This window comes from Pagrus major, chromosome 21 (genome assembly GCF_040436345.1).
Source record: "Pagrus major chromosome 21, Pma_NU_1.0".
In the NCBI taxonomy this organism is placed as follows: domain Eukaryota; kingdom Metazoa; phylum Chordata; class Actinopteri; order Spariformes; family Sparidae; genus Pagrus; species Pagrus major.
This window is the reverse complement of record NC_133235.1, coordinates 23684027-23700799: the sequence shown is the minus strand read 5'-3', so window position 1 is coordinate 23700799 and position 16773 is coordinate 23684027. Positions and strand designations below refer to the sequence as shown.

Below are 16773 nucleotides of genomic sequence, written 5' to 3'. Positions count from 1 at the left end.
TGACTTATTTTGCTAATTGGTGACCTTTACGGTTATATTTGAGTAACATTAGGGTATTTATTCTGTTTTTAAAAGGGATCTAAGTTGTATTATTTTGGTACCTTATCTTTTGGTTCATTTCAAAGTATCAGAGAAAAATAAAAACGTTTGTAAATCAACTTGGCAGTAAACTATTAAAGGCGCTCTGTGGAACTCAAGCCGGTCATTAGTTTATGTTAGCCGACTCCATTTCTAAACTTTGGACTGTGGCAGAAAAAACCCGACCCGAGTCGTTCACAAAGAAACCCACAGTCCAGCAGCGTTAAACAACTTAAACAAATCGTCCACAGGCTTGTGTCGGCAACCGAGGAAGACGGGGAAGGTGTCATTTTTCACGTCATGTTACAATCCGCTCACCAATAGAAAAGTGATTAATACATGTAAATTGCTCCGAATTGTTACACAGAGGCCCTTTAATGTTGCTCAGCTTAAGTCCAATCAGGAAGACTCACTTCATGCTCACAATTCCCTCTCTCTCTCCAACTCTCTCTAGCCCCACTCCATAATCAGCTGACTATGGTCGTTTACTCTTTCGGTTTAACCAGCGATTAAATCAATCACGTCATTGCCGTCTGTCACTCCACCCCATCCGCCTCCAGTTCATCATAACCAGGGGAGGTTTCCTGTACTGCTCACTGCTTCCATTACTCTGATGTGCACGTGAACGTATTATTTATTCACTCAGAACAAAGTCTCTCCAAATAGAATACTTTTTATTGCCGACGTTGACGGTAGTCGATATTTCTTTTAGCAGGTTGTAGTGATTTAATTTCTATTTGGTAAACCTTCATGGTGGCTACATCGAGTTAAGAACTTGAAAGCCAAATAATTAGTCTGAACAGCATGTGGGGTGCTACGAACCAAGTTGTGCTGATAATTAAATAGCTACATGAGTTATTCTGTCACTATCCAAAATAATAATGTGGAATAAGTCCCACCACAAATATGTATTATAATATACCACAGTGTATCACGCAAATGGATTACATTGTATAAATTAATGAACTATTGTAATGTAATAAACGGAAATGATAAGCGGAATTGTATCTTTTTGTGGTAAAACATACTGTCGTTCAGGTCAAATCAACTTCTCTTAATTTGTTTCAAGATGAGATAAGAAACTCAGCCTGGAGCGTTTAAGTCATTTTTTCTACCCAGGCAGGTTCAGCTGACAGTGGTCTGTGGTTTGTTGCTTCCTCCAGCTGTCTTGAGATCTGACTACCGGCAGCTGTGATGTTGCAATGTGTTACAACAGCAAGTTTTAATGTTCAGTCACCACAGAAATGCAGAAAATACATAAACAGTTTGAACAAAAAATAATCTACTCTCTCTACTGTTGTCATTTACACAATGTCAGCCGCTTCCCTGGGTTGCAAACAAGTTTAACTGCGTTTTGGTAATCCGCAACAGTTCAAGTTCAAGTAGTGCAAACAGAACGTCCTCATGAGTGACCGAGACGCTCGTCAAAGTGTGAACGTCCTTTTCATGACGCAGCAGTTCATGTGAAGTGTTTTGTTTTGATAAAGCTTATCTCTCTGACCTTTACCACACTGTTAATCCTGCGCCCGCTCATTTATTTGTGTCTGACTCTAATATATTCACAAACTTCACGCAGCCTCATTATTTACCAGGAATGTTTCTGCTGACCAGACATTTGAATGGATAATTAATGGATAATTAGAACATGCAGTAATTAAACAATGAATCTTAAAACTGCTGAATTGAGGCTTTGAGAGGATCTGTTATTTCGATAAAATCGTTAGCTGCGTACGTGTGTGGTTGTTTTTTTTATGCATGAGATGCTCAAAGAAAAGTTTTCACACCAGTAATGTGTAGCCATTACTGTGTAATGTGTAGCATTCAGTGTTGTTAATAAGATTTCATGAAAAAGCCTGAATTTGTGGTCAGTTTTGCAGTTAAGACCAGAAAATTGAGGGCATGTTCTGACACTGAAATTAGTAAAGCGTGCTAGAAAGATTATAATAAAAAAACAGCTCCTTTAGCTAGTTAGCTCGGTTAGCGGTGCAGCTAGTGGTTCGGACTGGGAGCTCGAGGACCAGGGGAGTGTTAGTGTTCACACCGCTAGCATGTCAGCTTCAAACCGGGAAGTGCCGGGGCTAGCTGGTTAGCATGCTAACTGCAGTAGATATCTCTGCAACACAGTGGATCACAATGTCAATACTGCTGCATATAAACATTTTATTGATAGTTTTAATTAGGGTTGTTTTCTCATAAAATTCTTACATATTGCCCTTTAACAGTAAATAAGCTTATCTCCCAAAATGGCGAACTACTCCTTTACACTGAAGGCAGTCAATTAATGTTATTTTTATGAATTAAAATTCAGCTTTTTATGGATTTTCTGAATCCTGATAGTCTAATTTCTGTACAACCACCCATTTGGAGATGATTTAAGTTTTTTTTTTATTGCAGAATGAATGTATAGCCGACATGTTTTACTGCAAGTCCTCCAGTGTGTATCACGTCCATGCAGGTCTGCCATGTCTCTGCGTGTGAGCCTAAATTAGAGGTTTGGAGCCAACCCTCACTGGCAGACCTTTAGAAAGGCACCTTTCACTGTTCACTTCTAACTGCTGCTGGCCTCACTTCGGCTTTTAATGGCCTCCAATTAGAGGTGAAGACACTTTGAAAAGTTTATGACATGGAGTCGGTCTGCGCTCGGTACTTCATTATTTTCTAAAAAGGGGGAGTAGTTACAGCGACCGCAGCTCCACTTTTTATACGAAGCTCGCCTCTGAAAATGAACAAATTGAACGAAGGGTTTGTTCAAGCAAAGATGTTGCACGTGGATATGAACAGTTCACCGTAACACGAAGAGAAAAAAAGAAAAAATACAGCAAATCAGACTATTTGTTTTATTAATATGTAGAAAATGTATTAAAAAAGGAACTATATAGTACATGTTTAAGTCAAACTAGAGCTAAATTTGACAGTAATATCCAAGGTTATCCAACAATAAATCCTTAGTTTCAGCATATATGAGCTTTTCAAACAGTCAAGATCACATTTTGTCAACATTTACATTTTCATGGCAAGATTTCAAATCAATGCAGTTTCAGTATCTGGCTTATATAACAAATAACCACCAGACACGGTGGTTTTATCAGTTAATTCACTTGTAAAAGAAACCAATGAAATAAAGCATTTTCTCTTTGATAACATAGAGGACCTTCTGTCATTATTAACGGTCATTTTTACAGAATAATTGGAAAATAAATAGTGAAATAAATAAAGAGAGCAGGTTTCCTGCACTGTGAGAAGCTCAGGAGAAACAAACAGTGATACAGTTTGAGTGTATTCCAGTAACTGAGACTGAGCTTTTTAGTTTAAATAATGGAGGAGACGCTCTTTTCAAACCTGATGTTATGCAGTATGATGAAGAGTCGACATTTCACATGATGAGAAACATACAGTACAAACAAAGTGCCAATTTAACATCTCCTCCAAAGATTAAAGAAAAGTACTTCATCAGTTGTCTCGCAACAAGGAAAACAAACTAGTTCATCTTACTTGATGCTGGAAGGAACGACATCAAATTATTCAGAATATGAAGAAAATAACGCAGCCTCTTTTGTCTTTGTCATTTCAAGCATGTTGTTTCATCACAAGAGGGTTGCACTCGCCCAAATTCAAAATATTTGTTATCCTGAAAGCTCTCAAAGAAGAGTTATATTACTAAGCCTTTAATTACACAGTTGAATTTAATGTCATGTTTGTCTGAAGCAATAGATCAACTTGCAAATGTAAAGGAAAATATTATGATTAATCTGAAATAAAAGGCAGGACAGAGGCTTTGTTTTCTTAATGATTGACAGAAAAAAGCTTAAATTAATGAAGGATGGTTGAAAAAAATATGCGAAATAAGCTTAAATATATACCAGCTTTCGCCTTCAAAGTTCTAAGAGCACCTCATATTTTGCCATGAGAGAAATAAATCCCTCACAATACAAATAACATTCTGTTCCTTTTCTGCAAAGCTTCGTGACCTTTGTTCCTTGTACAAAAATGCACCAAGGCAAACTTCATCTAAGTAGTTAATGAAATAAGTACACAGAGAACTCCCTACGCTACTATAAATCACTATGGGAGATGGATTGCATGAGAGGCTCTGAAACGTTCACTTTGACACTCGAACATAAATCAGACCTGGGAAAGGTCACGTGTTGAAACGGTTTGTTATAAATTATATTTTAGGGTTTTGTTGTTTTTATTTTACTGTTTCCACAACAGCTCAGAGGCCCGATAATGTCAGATATCTACAACAAACCATTACGAGAGCGCCTTTTTCCCAGATCAGCAAAAGAAAAGTGTCACAACAACTCAAACGAACACATATTGTTATGACATTTGTTATTCACTATCAGGCTCTTGATTGCAGTTTCATGCACTGGTACTCCATCCGTCCCTTAACACAACAATGGTTAAAAATACAGTGGTTAAAGGGGAGACGCTTCTGAATTAGTTTGCATCTAAAGGGGGAACACATCAAAAATCACATAATCTTCAACTCTATATCTACATGAGTATATTAGCAGTAGTTTATAGAGGGGAGAGTCACCATTGTTTTCAAGTCTAAAAAGGACTAAAACGAAAAATATACACAGCCACATGATACAAGCCAGATTTTCTGGTTTGCTTCGATGAGATCAAACAGAATTGAAGAAACATAAAAATGAGATTTCCAGCTGTTAATATTTGGATCATTGAACATATATGAGACCATGTTGCTTGCAGCGATGGCGACATCGATTTTCAAAGGATTGTGTTGGACAATAAATGTAGCTTTTATTGATAGTATGAAGCCAGAGAGAAGAGTTAGCCAGTTTTTGTCTTCTAACTCCGGAGAGATGATTTCCCTCCAACAGAGGAGTCGAAAAAGGAAACTAAAACCATTTCCAGAAAACCTAAACGCATTGGCACTGAACGCTTTGTGCAACAGTGTGAACACTGAATAGAACAAAATGCTCGGTGGGCACGCTGCAGATTACGCCCCGCTCTACTAAAAGAACACATTCTCTGCCATGTTTGCTGATTTTGTTGTTTCACGGGGGAGCTTAAAAAGCGAGTAAAAGAAGGGCACAGAAGAAAGACTTGGCTCCACTCCACCTACTGTTCTGCTTTCTTTGTTAAGTTCATTTCAGCTAGCAGCGGGGGAGAGGCCAGGCTTAAAAAATCTGCACTATGCCCACCCTGATGTTTCTTTTGCATAGAATTTAGTGTTCACATTGCATAAAATAATGCCAGGGGACATGATTAACATAACAGTCCCTGAAAAGTGAGAATCTATTAATGTAGGAGGAAGCTGCTTCAGTGACTTTGGTGACAGAGCTGACTGGCATCTTTCCAAACAGCAGGCCGAGTCTTTTATTATGCAGATCTTTGGTTAAATGTAACATCTATCAGCACCATCTCTGCAAGCAATCGCAGCATCTAAAAGCTGCACTGAAACAGATATTAAACGTTTGTAATTTGAAAAAAAATAAAGTCCAGGAAATAATATTAAATGCCCAAGAACTAAAGAAATAATTTGATTCAACAATAGCTTTGCTGTGTTCCCACTCGTAGTGCAAATACTGTCTCAGTGTGGCTACCAATAATCATAATAGTTTAAGGTTGACTTTAATTTTGCTTTTGTATTTAACATAAAAGGATATTGTAATTAACAGTAACAGACAGAGAAATAAAATAAATAAAATGGATGCTAATGAAGCTGTTGCTGGTGCACTGCTGCTTTGTGAACGATGATTCTTGGATGTTAATTTAATCTCTTAAATCGAGTGTTTGTCATCACGTTTTCAGATTAAACCAAGGCATCAAATCATATTAAGATGGACTTTTGTCACAATATCAGTTATAAAAATATATATATCTTACAGTTAAGGGTTTTAAGGGCATATACAGTATATTTTTCGTTAAAAGTGTTATTATTTTGTTTAAACGGTTAAAATAACGCTAGCTCTCGCGCTCCCGAGGGCGTTACTCAGCACATTTCCTCGCATCCCAGGGAAAGGCAAATCACACACTTAAAGAAAAAAGAAGCTCCTTGGTTTGCCTTTCCATTTTTTTTATACAGCAAATAAAACCATTGTCATTCAAAGTATTTAATAAATTACATACAGTGTCCTCTATCATCTGGGTAGAAGTACAGCAGGGAAAGACAGCTAAAGCTGGGCTGGAGAGGAGATAAACAGAGCTCGGACGTCGTTTCAGCCTGTCTGCTAGTTTATGATCTCATCTGGGGTTATGACAGTGTCTGATTGTTGGTAGTATATTAATAATAATGTGTTTTATTATTTTATAACTGAATATTAATAAAATATTAGTAGCTTTTTGTCACAACCCCCCCTTTTCTCACTAATACAGCACATCAGCGAGGCACACAAATAGCAGAAACTCATCTGAGTAAACACCGTCCAAACTCCCCTTATCCACCAGTCTGGGTTGGCTGGCGACGGCTTGTTTATACAGGGGCAGACCGCCTCCTCTTGCTGCTGATGCTACGGAAGTTGAACGGCCTCATCTTCATCTCCACGAAGGGGATGGAGAACTCGTGGCCTTTCCAGTGGTACCAGTTAATACCCTGTAAGAGCGAAAGTGTGATTTCAGAAGCAGCTTGAATCAACAGGGCTTCTGAGAAAATTACAGAAAAATAAAAGGAGAGGCTGCAGATGGAAATGGTATATATATTCAGGAAAGTGCATTAAAAGCAGGAGGGGGGAGAAAAATCCTGATATAAGAGCTCGCAAAATTACAAATCTAGTGCAATTACAGTCTCACTCTCGCCCTGCTAATACTCGTCACCGCCAAAACCCTCCTATTTGCAGCTTTAGCTCTGAAAGGCAATTTCTCCCTGCCTGTCTTTATGCCTGTCCATCTCTGCTCCCACCTGGTTTAATTTCATGTCGTCAAGCAACAAAGAGAAAGGTGCAGAGCACAGCGAGAGAAGCAGCGATGCTCCAAAGTCTTTGTAGTTCAGCCTAATCACAGCCTCGCACAACACCTCACTCCTCTTTCTCGAGCCATTTCAGCATCAAGCTGAGAGAGAGAGAGCACACCACACACTCGTCAGAAGACAAGCCCTCAACACTCACACCCCACCTCATGTTTAGTAGTGAGCAAAAAAAAAAAACATGTGCGCTTGCTTCATGTTCATAAACTCTGGCATTTTCCTTCCACATATTTCTGTTATTTGATAATGAACTCACGAGTAGGAGTATTTGGATAAATAAACTCCTCCTGAAACAGTCTTAATCCCAACAGATGATACAAGCACTTCTGATCAATCAGTATTAACATGCATCATCTCTCCCAGTTTCATTAAAATTCAACAAGTGGTGCACCAGCCTGTTTTTTGACCTTTCATTACAGCTCCTCCATCAGGCCAATCAGTGTAATAAGTGTGAAGACGGATGTCTGTGGGAACTTTCATGTAATTTAATTTAGGAATTATAAGCCTTTCAAAATGAGAAATCCAAAGCGTTAATCACACCGGCATAATCAGGACAGTTTGTGTGATTTTTTTGCGGATGCCGAAATGCCAACGCCATAATATTGAGTTAAAGGGTTGGTGAGCCAAAATGCCAAAAGAAAGTGGTGGTGTTCGAAATCAGAGCTTTTCTGTTGGCGCACCAGCACCATGGAGGAGAATGGGTCATCTGCGGTGCTCAAATGACAAATACACCAACATGTTTTTCCTGAAACAACACTTAAAATGTGTGTCAGAAACTCTCATTAGAACTCAGATTAAGGGCCGTCTCCACCGTGTTAAGGCCTCGATACGGTCCTTGAGGCAGATTGCGGCCATTTTAGTCAATGCTCGTGTTTCCACCGTCTGCTCAGGAGCACGTTCAGCAGCGTCCCAGCTCTACGCTCAGCCCCGCAGAGAATAAGGCAACACGGACGTGCCCGGTAGAATCAAGGGACGAAAATGTTATTCCTTCAATAAAGTTGTTGACTAAATCTATGTGCTCCAGTACATTTCTCCAGTACATTTGAAGTCTCTCATTGGAACTCCTTTCTAACAAAGAAGTAGCTGCACTGAAAGAAACATTGCTACTGAATTTTTAAAAGTACATTTTCTAATCACATAAACTCCTTCTGTATCAGGGTGACGGCTCTCTTTGCTTTGCCTAAAGGTTTTCTATCCTAAAATACGACTTAGTCTCAGATTTCGTGAGTGATAATTAGATTCAACACAAATTGTCTTTGGAATATGCAACATGTAAGCACGTGAAATTCTTCTTTTCACTTGTGAAAATCACAAGTTCACTTGTGAATTGAATATTTTCTGGCTTTTTTTTGCCACGGATGAATGAAAATCTCCACTTAAGAAATTTACATTTTCACATTTTCAACAATTTGCATTATTTTGACATGCGGACTGGGATTTCCAGGTTTGCAAAGAGAGACACTGATCCGGTGACCACAAGTTCAGGTAATACGGTTTACCCACCTCAAGGCCCTGATATTGTGCTTGTGTGTTGCATATTCCCAAACAAATTTCAATTTAATTAGCATAAATGAATTGACACAGAGTAAGTGTGGAGCTGCTGTGGCCCCTGGAGTTCTGGGGTCCTGGAGCAGTCTTTTAACTGGTAATTAAGTGTAAGTCTTAAGCATTAAGTGTTCTTTTTTCCTTCTATCTTACACCAAAAAGATTTCACTCGCTGATATAACCGGCACATTCATTAGATGACTCACCTGACTGTGTCTGGACTCGCCGTATTTGCCGTTGAGGTTGGCCCGGTGGCAGTTCTTGTACCACCAGGCTCCTTTGTAGGACAAGGCACAGTTAGTGACAGCGATGTCGTTGTCTCTGTCTTTCGTAGAGAAGGGCCGGCCCTGGTGGTAGCTCAGAGAGTCACCTGGGATCAGAGGGGAGAGAGAGAGAGAGAGAGAGAGATGGAGAACCTTAGATAACCAGTGTGTGCTGGGCAGCGTTGGCATATGGCTGCTGTGAATAATGGCATGATGAGGGGGACATAAACGACCAGGCAGGCGGGAGGGAGATGGAGAGACATGACAGGGAGGGAGTGGAAATAAGTCCTGCTGCAGGCTCTCTGAATTTATTTAGGCAGAGAGAGGTATAATTATAAACATGAGGGGATGATGGGTAATTCTGGCATATGGTCATGTTGACAGACTGAGAGATACATAGAGAGCGAGGACAAGAGTGGAAGTGTGGAGGAGTGCTGAGGCAGGTTTCAGACATCAGGGAGAAGAAAAAATGGAGGAGAAAAAATGGCAGATGGCAGAGGAGGGATGAGAGAGCACACATATATTATTATCATATTACACTATATTGTATAATGTGGTATTCTGACATCAAAGCATGTTAATGTAGTAAAAAGCTTTCAGTATTAATGTCCTCACTGACCATTTATGTACAGTCAGTGGGTTCATCACAAGGCTGTCATCCAAAGAGCCGAGTAAAAGGCTGAGTAATGAACTATGTACGTACCAGCGGTGCCGTTGTACTCTCCTATCCTGAGCTTGTAAAGGTTTCTCGCATCTCCAATGGAGAATTTGTCATAATTGGCGTAGACCGACTCCTGTCCGTCCTTCATGTCGATCCTCAGCTCATAGCGGCCCTGACCAGCAATCCTCTGGATGTTATCTAGACCTGTGGAGAAACAATGCTCATCATATTGTTTGACTAGACTAGAAAGTACTGCAAAGGTGAAAGCAGACGATTATTCAATTCTCAGCTTGCAGATACTGTCGGGAGACGCCACTGCAGCCACTGGCGACTTGTGTACTTTGTGTACAAAATAATAAATCACCAATTTTTCTCAAAGGGGTTTACGATCTTTACAGCATTCATCTTTAATGGACCCTCAATTCAGATGAGGACAAACCAGACAAAAAAATACACTATGACTGGAAGAAAAGGAAGAAACCTCAGGAAAAGATTCTCTCTTCCAAGATGGACGGACATGCAGGAGATGTTATGCGGTAAAAACCCGCAACACAAAGAATGAATGGATATGTGTTGATTTTTGTAACATCCTACCTACCACCGATACAGACACCTAGATTTTATATGCTGTGAAATACAGTTTGTTCAAACCTGCATCTGCGGAGGTTAAAGGTTCGACTCCTGATAAGCCCCGTATGTCAGACGTCTTTGTCAGCTGGTCGTGTGTATGTGGATGATTGACAGTGTCGAGAGCGGTGGACACTGTCACCACCAGCACCTCCTCCGAATGCCACACATCGGTACTTTGTGAGATAGGCGGCTTTGCTCTCTATCTCCAAGGTAGCAGATACGAGACTCGTTTGAACGCAGAGAGGCGATAAGGCCCCACACTGACCTGAGCGATTGGGACTGCCATCACGATCAGATTACAACAAGCGCCCATTTGGAAAATAGTCCCCTTTCCTGCTTCACCTCCAACAGAAGCGTCACGTGTACACTTTTTCTGAACCCGGGGAAAATGCAAAGACAAAATAGAAATCCAAAAGCCTTTGCTGATAAGGAGCAGGAAGTAGAAATCCGGGGGAGCAGGGAAACTACATCTGCTGTAATACGTCAATGGAAAGTAGATACGATCTATGTTACAACCCAAAGGCACTTAGGGTGACGGGGGAAAAGCAATTGTTGTAATAAAATTGTGTTTAACACTCAGTCATCTCTAATTCCCATTGTATAATATCACTGTATTATCAGCAATTAATCTCACACCCATAATTTTTTCACAGTTTCTTCTTCCAACAGTTTTATGGGATCAGACTGCTCTATTCCAAACTGCAGCGATTAAAAATGCATTTTGACACACTATTGCACTCTTGTTCTATTATACTACCACTATTACCATCTCGTCACATTTTATTACCAGCTTTCCTCTCACACTCATACAGAAACAAGGGGAGGAAATTAAAAAAAGAGAGAGAATGGGATAATGACCACATACTGCACAATGGACACCCTGGTTTTCTCTCCGTTATTACATCATCAAACTGACATTGTGTTGGGCATGAACACTGGCTGAGGTCAGTGAGCAGGGAGAATAGATTGCCCTCCAGCAGCAATAAAAATGGCCGTTTCCAAAGTGTAACATAATAATGAAAGCTTAATTTCCATATTCTTTACTGCCGGCCAGTTAAGTGCCTCTTCTTTTCAGTTTGAGTGGATTTAATGACGATGTCTATGGTTCCATACTGTTCAATATATTGCTGTTCTGTGTGTAGAGGCGGTGATTAGCTAAATGTTAGCTATTATGGCTCTCCAGGGCTATGACGGTGAGCGAATCTGTAGGAAGAAGAGTGAAGGTCAAATGGTTTGAAACTGCAGTGGCCATCTGCATGACCATACCGTTTCCTTTCTGTGCGGATGAAACGTTTAAAGGACACAGATGAAACGTTTAAAGGACACAGCTTACACTGGAAATGGTTTAACTTTACAAAAACAGTACAAAGTACACTGATGTGAAAAACACTGACACTCTACTTGCCCACAAAATCACTGACAACCCTTGACCTGGATTATTATTGGGCAATTTCCCATGTTCAAAAACTGGCCACTGCATGCTGTCTTGACACTGCTGACTTTTTGATAAAACGGCTGAAGCACTGAAGTGTTGAAAAAGGAGGAAGCTGTGTTGCAGAACCTTTTGTTCATGACTTTCTGTTACCTCCTCAAAGCACTGTACAACCCGCAGGTTATGTCAAAAACCTTCTAACATCAACTAATTCACAAAGACACAATTAAATTTCCCTCTGCCATGTTCTGGTGAGAATAATTAGATAATATTACTGCAGGGCTTTGTCACAGAAGACATTTTGACATGTCACAGTGGGGAAAAGCACAGGTGTAATTAATAAAATTAATGATGGCTGGATTCAATTTAGCTGCTTCAGTTCCAAGGTCCTGCTATTGTGCATTGCTGGCTCACTGTCACACTGTCATGACTAAGTAGGACACTCGAACAGAACAGAGCCATCGTTAAAGTTTATTAGCAACACCTGTGCTTTTCCTCCTGCTCAAAACTATATTAACCACTAGATCCGCAGACAAGCCAGTTTTGTACAGCAGCCTTGACATTTTGTGCTGTACTCTGAGGTTGCCGTGTTCCCTCCTGGCATGTTATCTGTAATCTTGCATCACTGGGAGAAGCTTTCACAGGAGCAAAGAGCAGATCTTGATGCCTCACACCCTGAGGTCACATTAAGCTGCTTTTATGCACTGAGAGGACAGAGTACAGTACAGGATAGAAGAAAGACATGGAGGAGGGAAAGTGCATCCTAGGAGGCATGAAAAAAGTAAAGCAAGACCCTGGAAATGGAGGTGCCCTGGACTGGTCCAGGAGTGGTGAGAGGGCAGATTATTGCTGATTCAGCTCAAGTGGAAGCGGGTCAGAGGGAAATTTGTACGCACTGAATCAGATATGCTCTGGTGTCTTTGGCTCATGTCGTACGAGCAGAGCCATTATAAATCGGGCAGAAATGAGGAAAATCTGTGCCAGGGTAATGCTACGTGATGCCCTCAGGTCCCTATCAGAAAAAGATAAAGCTCACTATCTGCTCCATAGTTTGCAAAAAGGATGGATTTCCCTCCTGTATGGTGTTCGTTTCATCTTACAGAGACATATTCTGTGCTCCAGTGAGTCATATTCTGCACCGTTGTCAGAACACAAAAAAACATACATTTTTAATCTGAACCGGCAGACACAATCCAACTTTTTCTATTGTGAGAAAATGTTTAGAACAGCGTCCCGGTGGTGGTGCACAAAAGTAACAGCAGCAGCTGACATTATTATTAAATTCCACTCGACAACGCTGCAAACTACAGCAACAAATCTGACAGTCTCGACAAGAATTGCAGGCTTTTATACCACATTCCATTATTTTGTCAGCTCCTGTTTATGAGGGGTTGCATCTAAAATCTCTTCATGCTTTCACCTATTACAGTGTGCTTAGTCACTAATGGACTAGAGCGTGCCACAGCTATCTTGTATTATGATCCAATACGTGTCAGCTGCAAAGTAGCAGCCCTCCCTCTGTTATAATGTGGTGCCATAAAAATTTCCCCCCAGTGTTATTTAATTTCTCTAATCTAAAAGTTCAAAAAACATTCTTCTCCATGTCCTGATTCACTGAATGAAATATTCATGTAATATTTCCCTTTAATCATCTGCACCAAAACAATAACATAAAAAGTGGCCCATGAAGAAACATGACTCATTTGCACATTTTCTAATGAATATAATTATTGTTCCGTAATGAGATTTTTGGGGAGGGGGGAGGGAGAAGAAACATTCAGCAGTCCATCACAACAGTGAGGATGTTGCTGCTGTTTTTTCTTTGAATCAGAGCGACGCTAAAAACAATTACTGAGTCATTTCAGGGAGAGATGATCTTTCAGAGAATCCAGTAATGAATTGGATAGACTTTGTGAAGTCAAGTGCTGAAAGATGAGACGAGCAGGAAAAAAAAAATCTTCATACAGAGTGAAAAATCTCACAAAGGAAGGCAATACTGCACAAGATATCGGAATCATCTCTCCTCTTCATAAAATAGATGAATCAATTGAAACCAAGTGAAAGCTATAACTCTCTATTGATTGTGGCTATTAAATCCACTTCAGTCATGGAGATGGTGTGTTGATAACGAGCCTTCAGATTGAACAAAACTGGTGGTCAGTTGTGGTTAATATCAGCCTGCAGCACCTAAAATGCAGCTGAAATACAATGTGCAGGGTGACATGAAGCTGAAATACTGTAAAGCGAACCTGACCTCTGAATTTACTAATACAGCTACAAGTCAGTCAGTATCACTTTCATCTTAGGCAGAGCTTGAGACTGATGGTGTCCCGTCATCCCAGAGGACGATAGAAAATGTGTTTGGTACAAACAGAGATCCTCACTGAGATGTCAGCAAATGACAAACTGAATCAAGCTCCGACTATCACAGAGCGCATCCTCTTGTGCTTTTACTAAAGCCCAAGATGACGTCCTCAAATGTCTTGTTTTGTCCATGACCAAAATATATTCAGTATACTGTCCTAGCAGAGTGAAGAAACCACAAAATATCCACACTTAAGAAGCTGGATTCAAGGAATAATGAGAATTTACTTAAACCAATTAATCAATTATCAAAATAGTTTAATGATTGATTGATACGATTACTGGATGGCTCCTCGGCATGAGACATAAGAAAAATATGACGCGTTAAAGACCTGGCAGCACTGCGAGTTTCTGTTCAGAGGGACCTGAAGGGTTAAATATTGAACTGCAGTTTAATGTGACAACACGTTAAATAATTTTAAGTTTAAATAAATGTACTCAATCACTTCAGCTCAGTGCAGCTTGGAGGTAAAAGCACTTTGAATGCAAATACTTTTAACTAATAACTACTGATAATAAAAAAGTAAAGAAACAACATATAGATTTTGGGGCTGTTAACATTCACATCAGGACAGTTACAATAGATTTTCAGGCCAGTGGTGAGAAAGTTAGCCTGGAGCCCTGATTGTACTGAATGTATGCAGAGCGACTACTCCACAGTTCCAACCTTCGGGAGTGAGGGAGATTTTTATTTTATCCTGTATGTTTCAACTATAAAAGCTACAAAAGAACTTATACTCTCCACATTTTCTTCTTTAGATGAAGTATCTCAGAGCAAGAATCTTACCGAGCCAGAATTCATCCTCCAGGTTTCCAAAGCCGACGCGATAGTCACTCCACTTCCTTGAAAAGTCTGTCAGGCCGTTCTGACGACGCTGGAACACCTGAACACCAAAATGAGACGATGTAACAAGATCAGAGAACTCAGTTTTTCAAACTAAAATAGCACACATGACTCAGTGATGTGATCAAACTGACATTCTGTGTTTTATTCCACCGAACAAAATCCAATTTCCTTTCCTTTCCTTGGCCTGACACAGTTTCTTACATTTGCACGTAACAAATGTGCTATTAAAAGGTATTATCTCCACAGTGACTTACAATCCAGCCTCCTTCATCAGTGGTCATGTCACAGTACACCTGCACACCCTGGCTGGGGTCTCTGTTGATGTAAATGGTGTAGACGCCGCTCAGCGTCTCTCCATTCAGCAGGTGTTGGGCACAATTCTGAGGTGTTGCAAATAGACGACTCCCTGGAGAGAAACGGGGACAAGTTATGATGTGCCTATTTTTGTCTGTCTTTTGGCTTAGATTTTATGGCATTTGACAACATACAGTATTGTTTAAGAAGCTGCAGTTATTGATATTTTTACATCAACAATGGATTAAATGCCTTTGTGTAATAAGCTGCTTGTAGGGACAAACCCAAGGAGAGTTTCCCTCAGCTCTTCAGAGAGTTCTAGCGTCTTTTTAGCTCATTGTACTGTTTTTTTAGGTCCAAATTTTCACTGCTTCACTGTCTTTTCACAGCCACCAGCTGTTTTAAATCTGAAAAAAAAAAACAACAACCGCACACTACCTGCCCTGCACCAAACAGCATACAGACAAAAATAGCTGGTGAACACAGTGGAGCATTTCACCCTTAAAGAGCTAAAAGTAGAGAGAAAATTAATCAGGCGGCTGGAAACATGACACCAAGTGAATGCTACTGTTGCTCCATATCTGCTGGATGTGTTTGTAAGCAGCTAACAGATTTGCTATATCAATTTTAAAAGGTGAGACTATTCTAATAATATGTTTACAGCTTGTTCTGCTGCCCCAAAGTGGCCAAAATATAATTTAAATTAAAGTAAAACTGTAATCCTGCAAAGCTTTTATTACACAGCCTGGTCTAAATGATGGATACCGATTTGTACATTGGGCATGATCACATAAATCTAAGGAGATAAACAACTTCATGATGCTCTCTGACCCTTAACTGAGTGACACATTCTGCACTCAGTTACACACTGAGCACATGAAAGATAAGAGCACACAGTTCAGCTGTAGGGTTGCAGACAGCCACCCTGCAGGTTGCAGCCTAACAGGAAGCCTCCCTCAAGATGCTACCGGGAGGGGACATGAAAATTGAGCCTGACTCCGGGGACCCATTATTTTGCACCTTCACTTATGTTGACAGTAATGTGAAATGCAGTGCGAAGAGGAATAAACATTTGTGGGGCTGAGAGAAAACTCACCCTGTTAGAATCTCATTCAGAGCTTGAATCAGAGAAAACAGATACATTGCGTGTGTGTGTGTGTGTGTGTGTGTGTGTAATATACCTGTAGTGAAGGTAGTGGAGACTACAGCGCTGGTGTCGAGTCCTCTTGCAGCCTGGAGCTTGACAGTGTACTCTGTGGTCTCAGCCAGTCCCTCCAGTCGAATCCACGTGTCCTCTGAATCTAGGATTAGCTCCTAGTACACACACACACACACACACACACACACACACACACACACACACACACACACACACACACACACACACACACACACACACACACACACACACACACACACACACACACACACACACACACACAGGAAAAATTTCATTCACACACAATTTAAAGATGTTAGATAAAGAAATTCCTTTTCTGAAAGAGTAATAATTTAATATTTACTCAGTATAAACCTCAGGGTAAAAATCAATTACATTAGAATCCCCGTAAGTCGCTGATAAAACATTGACTTGAGCTCATGAGTTTTACAAAGATCTTTAGTATGGCAACAAAGAAACCTTCAAGCTATTTTTGTTCAGGAAACACATGACGGTATGCTTCGTGTACCAGTAGCAAAATATTCCCAATCTGGTAAAAGAAATAGGTG

At 40.3% G+C, this 16773-nt stretch overlaps 1 protein-coding gene across 1 annotated transcript in view; it reads right to left on the bottom strand.

Annotated features, from left to right (window-relative positions):
• Positions 1–6520: 6520 nt before the first annotated feature.
• Positions 6521–16773, bottom strand: part of tnr (tenascin R (restrictin, janusin)) — a 71618-nt gene continuing 61365 nt past the window's right edge. The window contains exons 24-29 of the mRNA XM_073491676.1: positions 16227–16359; positions 15006–15157; positions 14692–14788; positions 9521–9682; positions 8761–8924; positions 6521–6640 (exon numbers count right to left, since the gene is read on the bottom strand). Coding sequence (XP_073347777.1) covers positions 6521–6640; positions 8761–8924; positions 9521–9682; positions 14692–14788; positions 15006–15157; positions 16227–16359 — 828 coding nt within the window. The remainder of the gene's footprint in view (positions 6641–8760; positions 8925–9520; positions 9683–14691; positions 14789–15005; positions 15158–16226; positions 16360–16773) is intronic.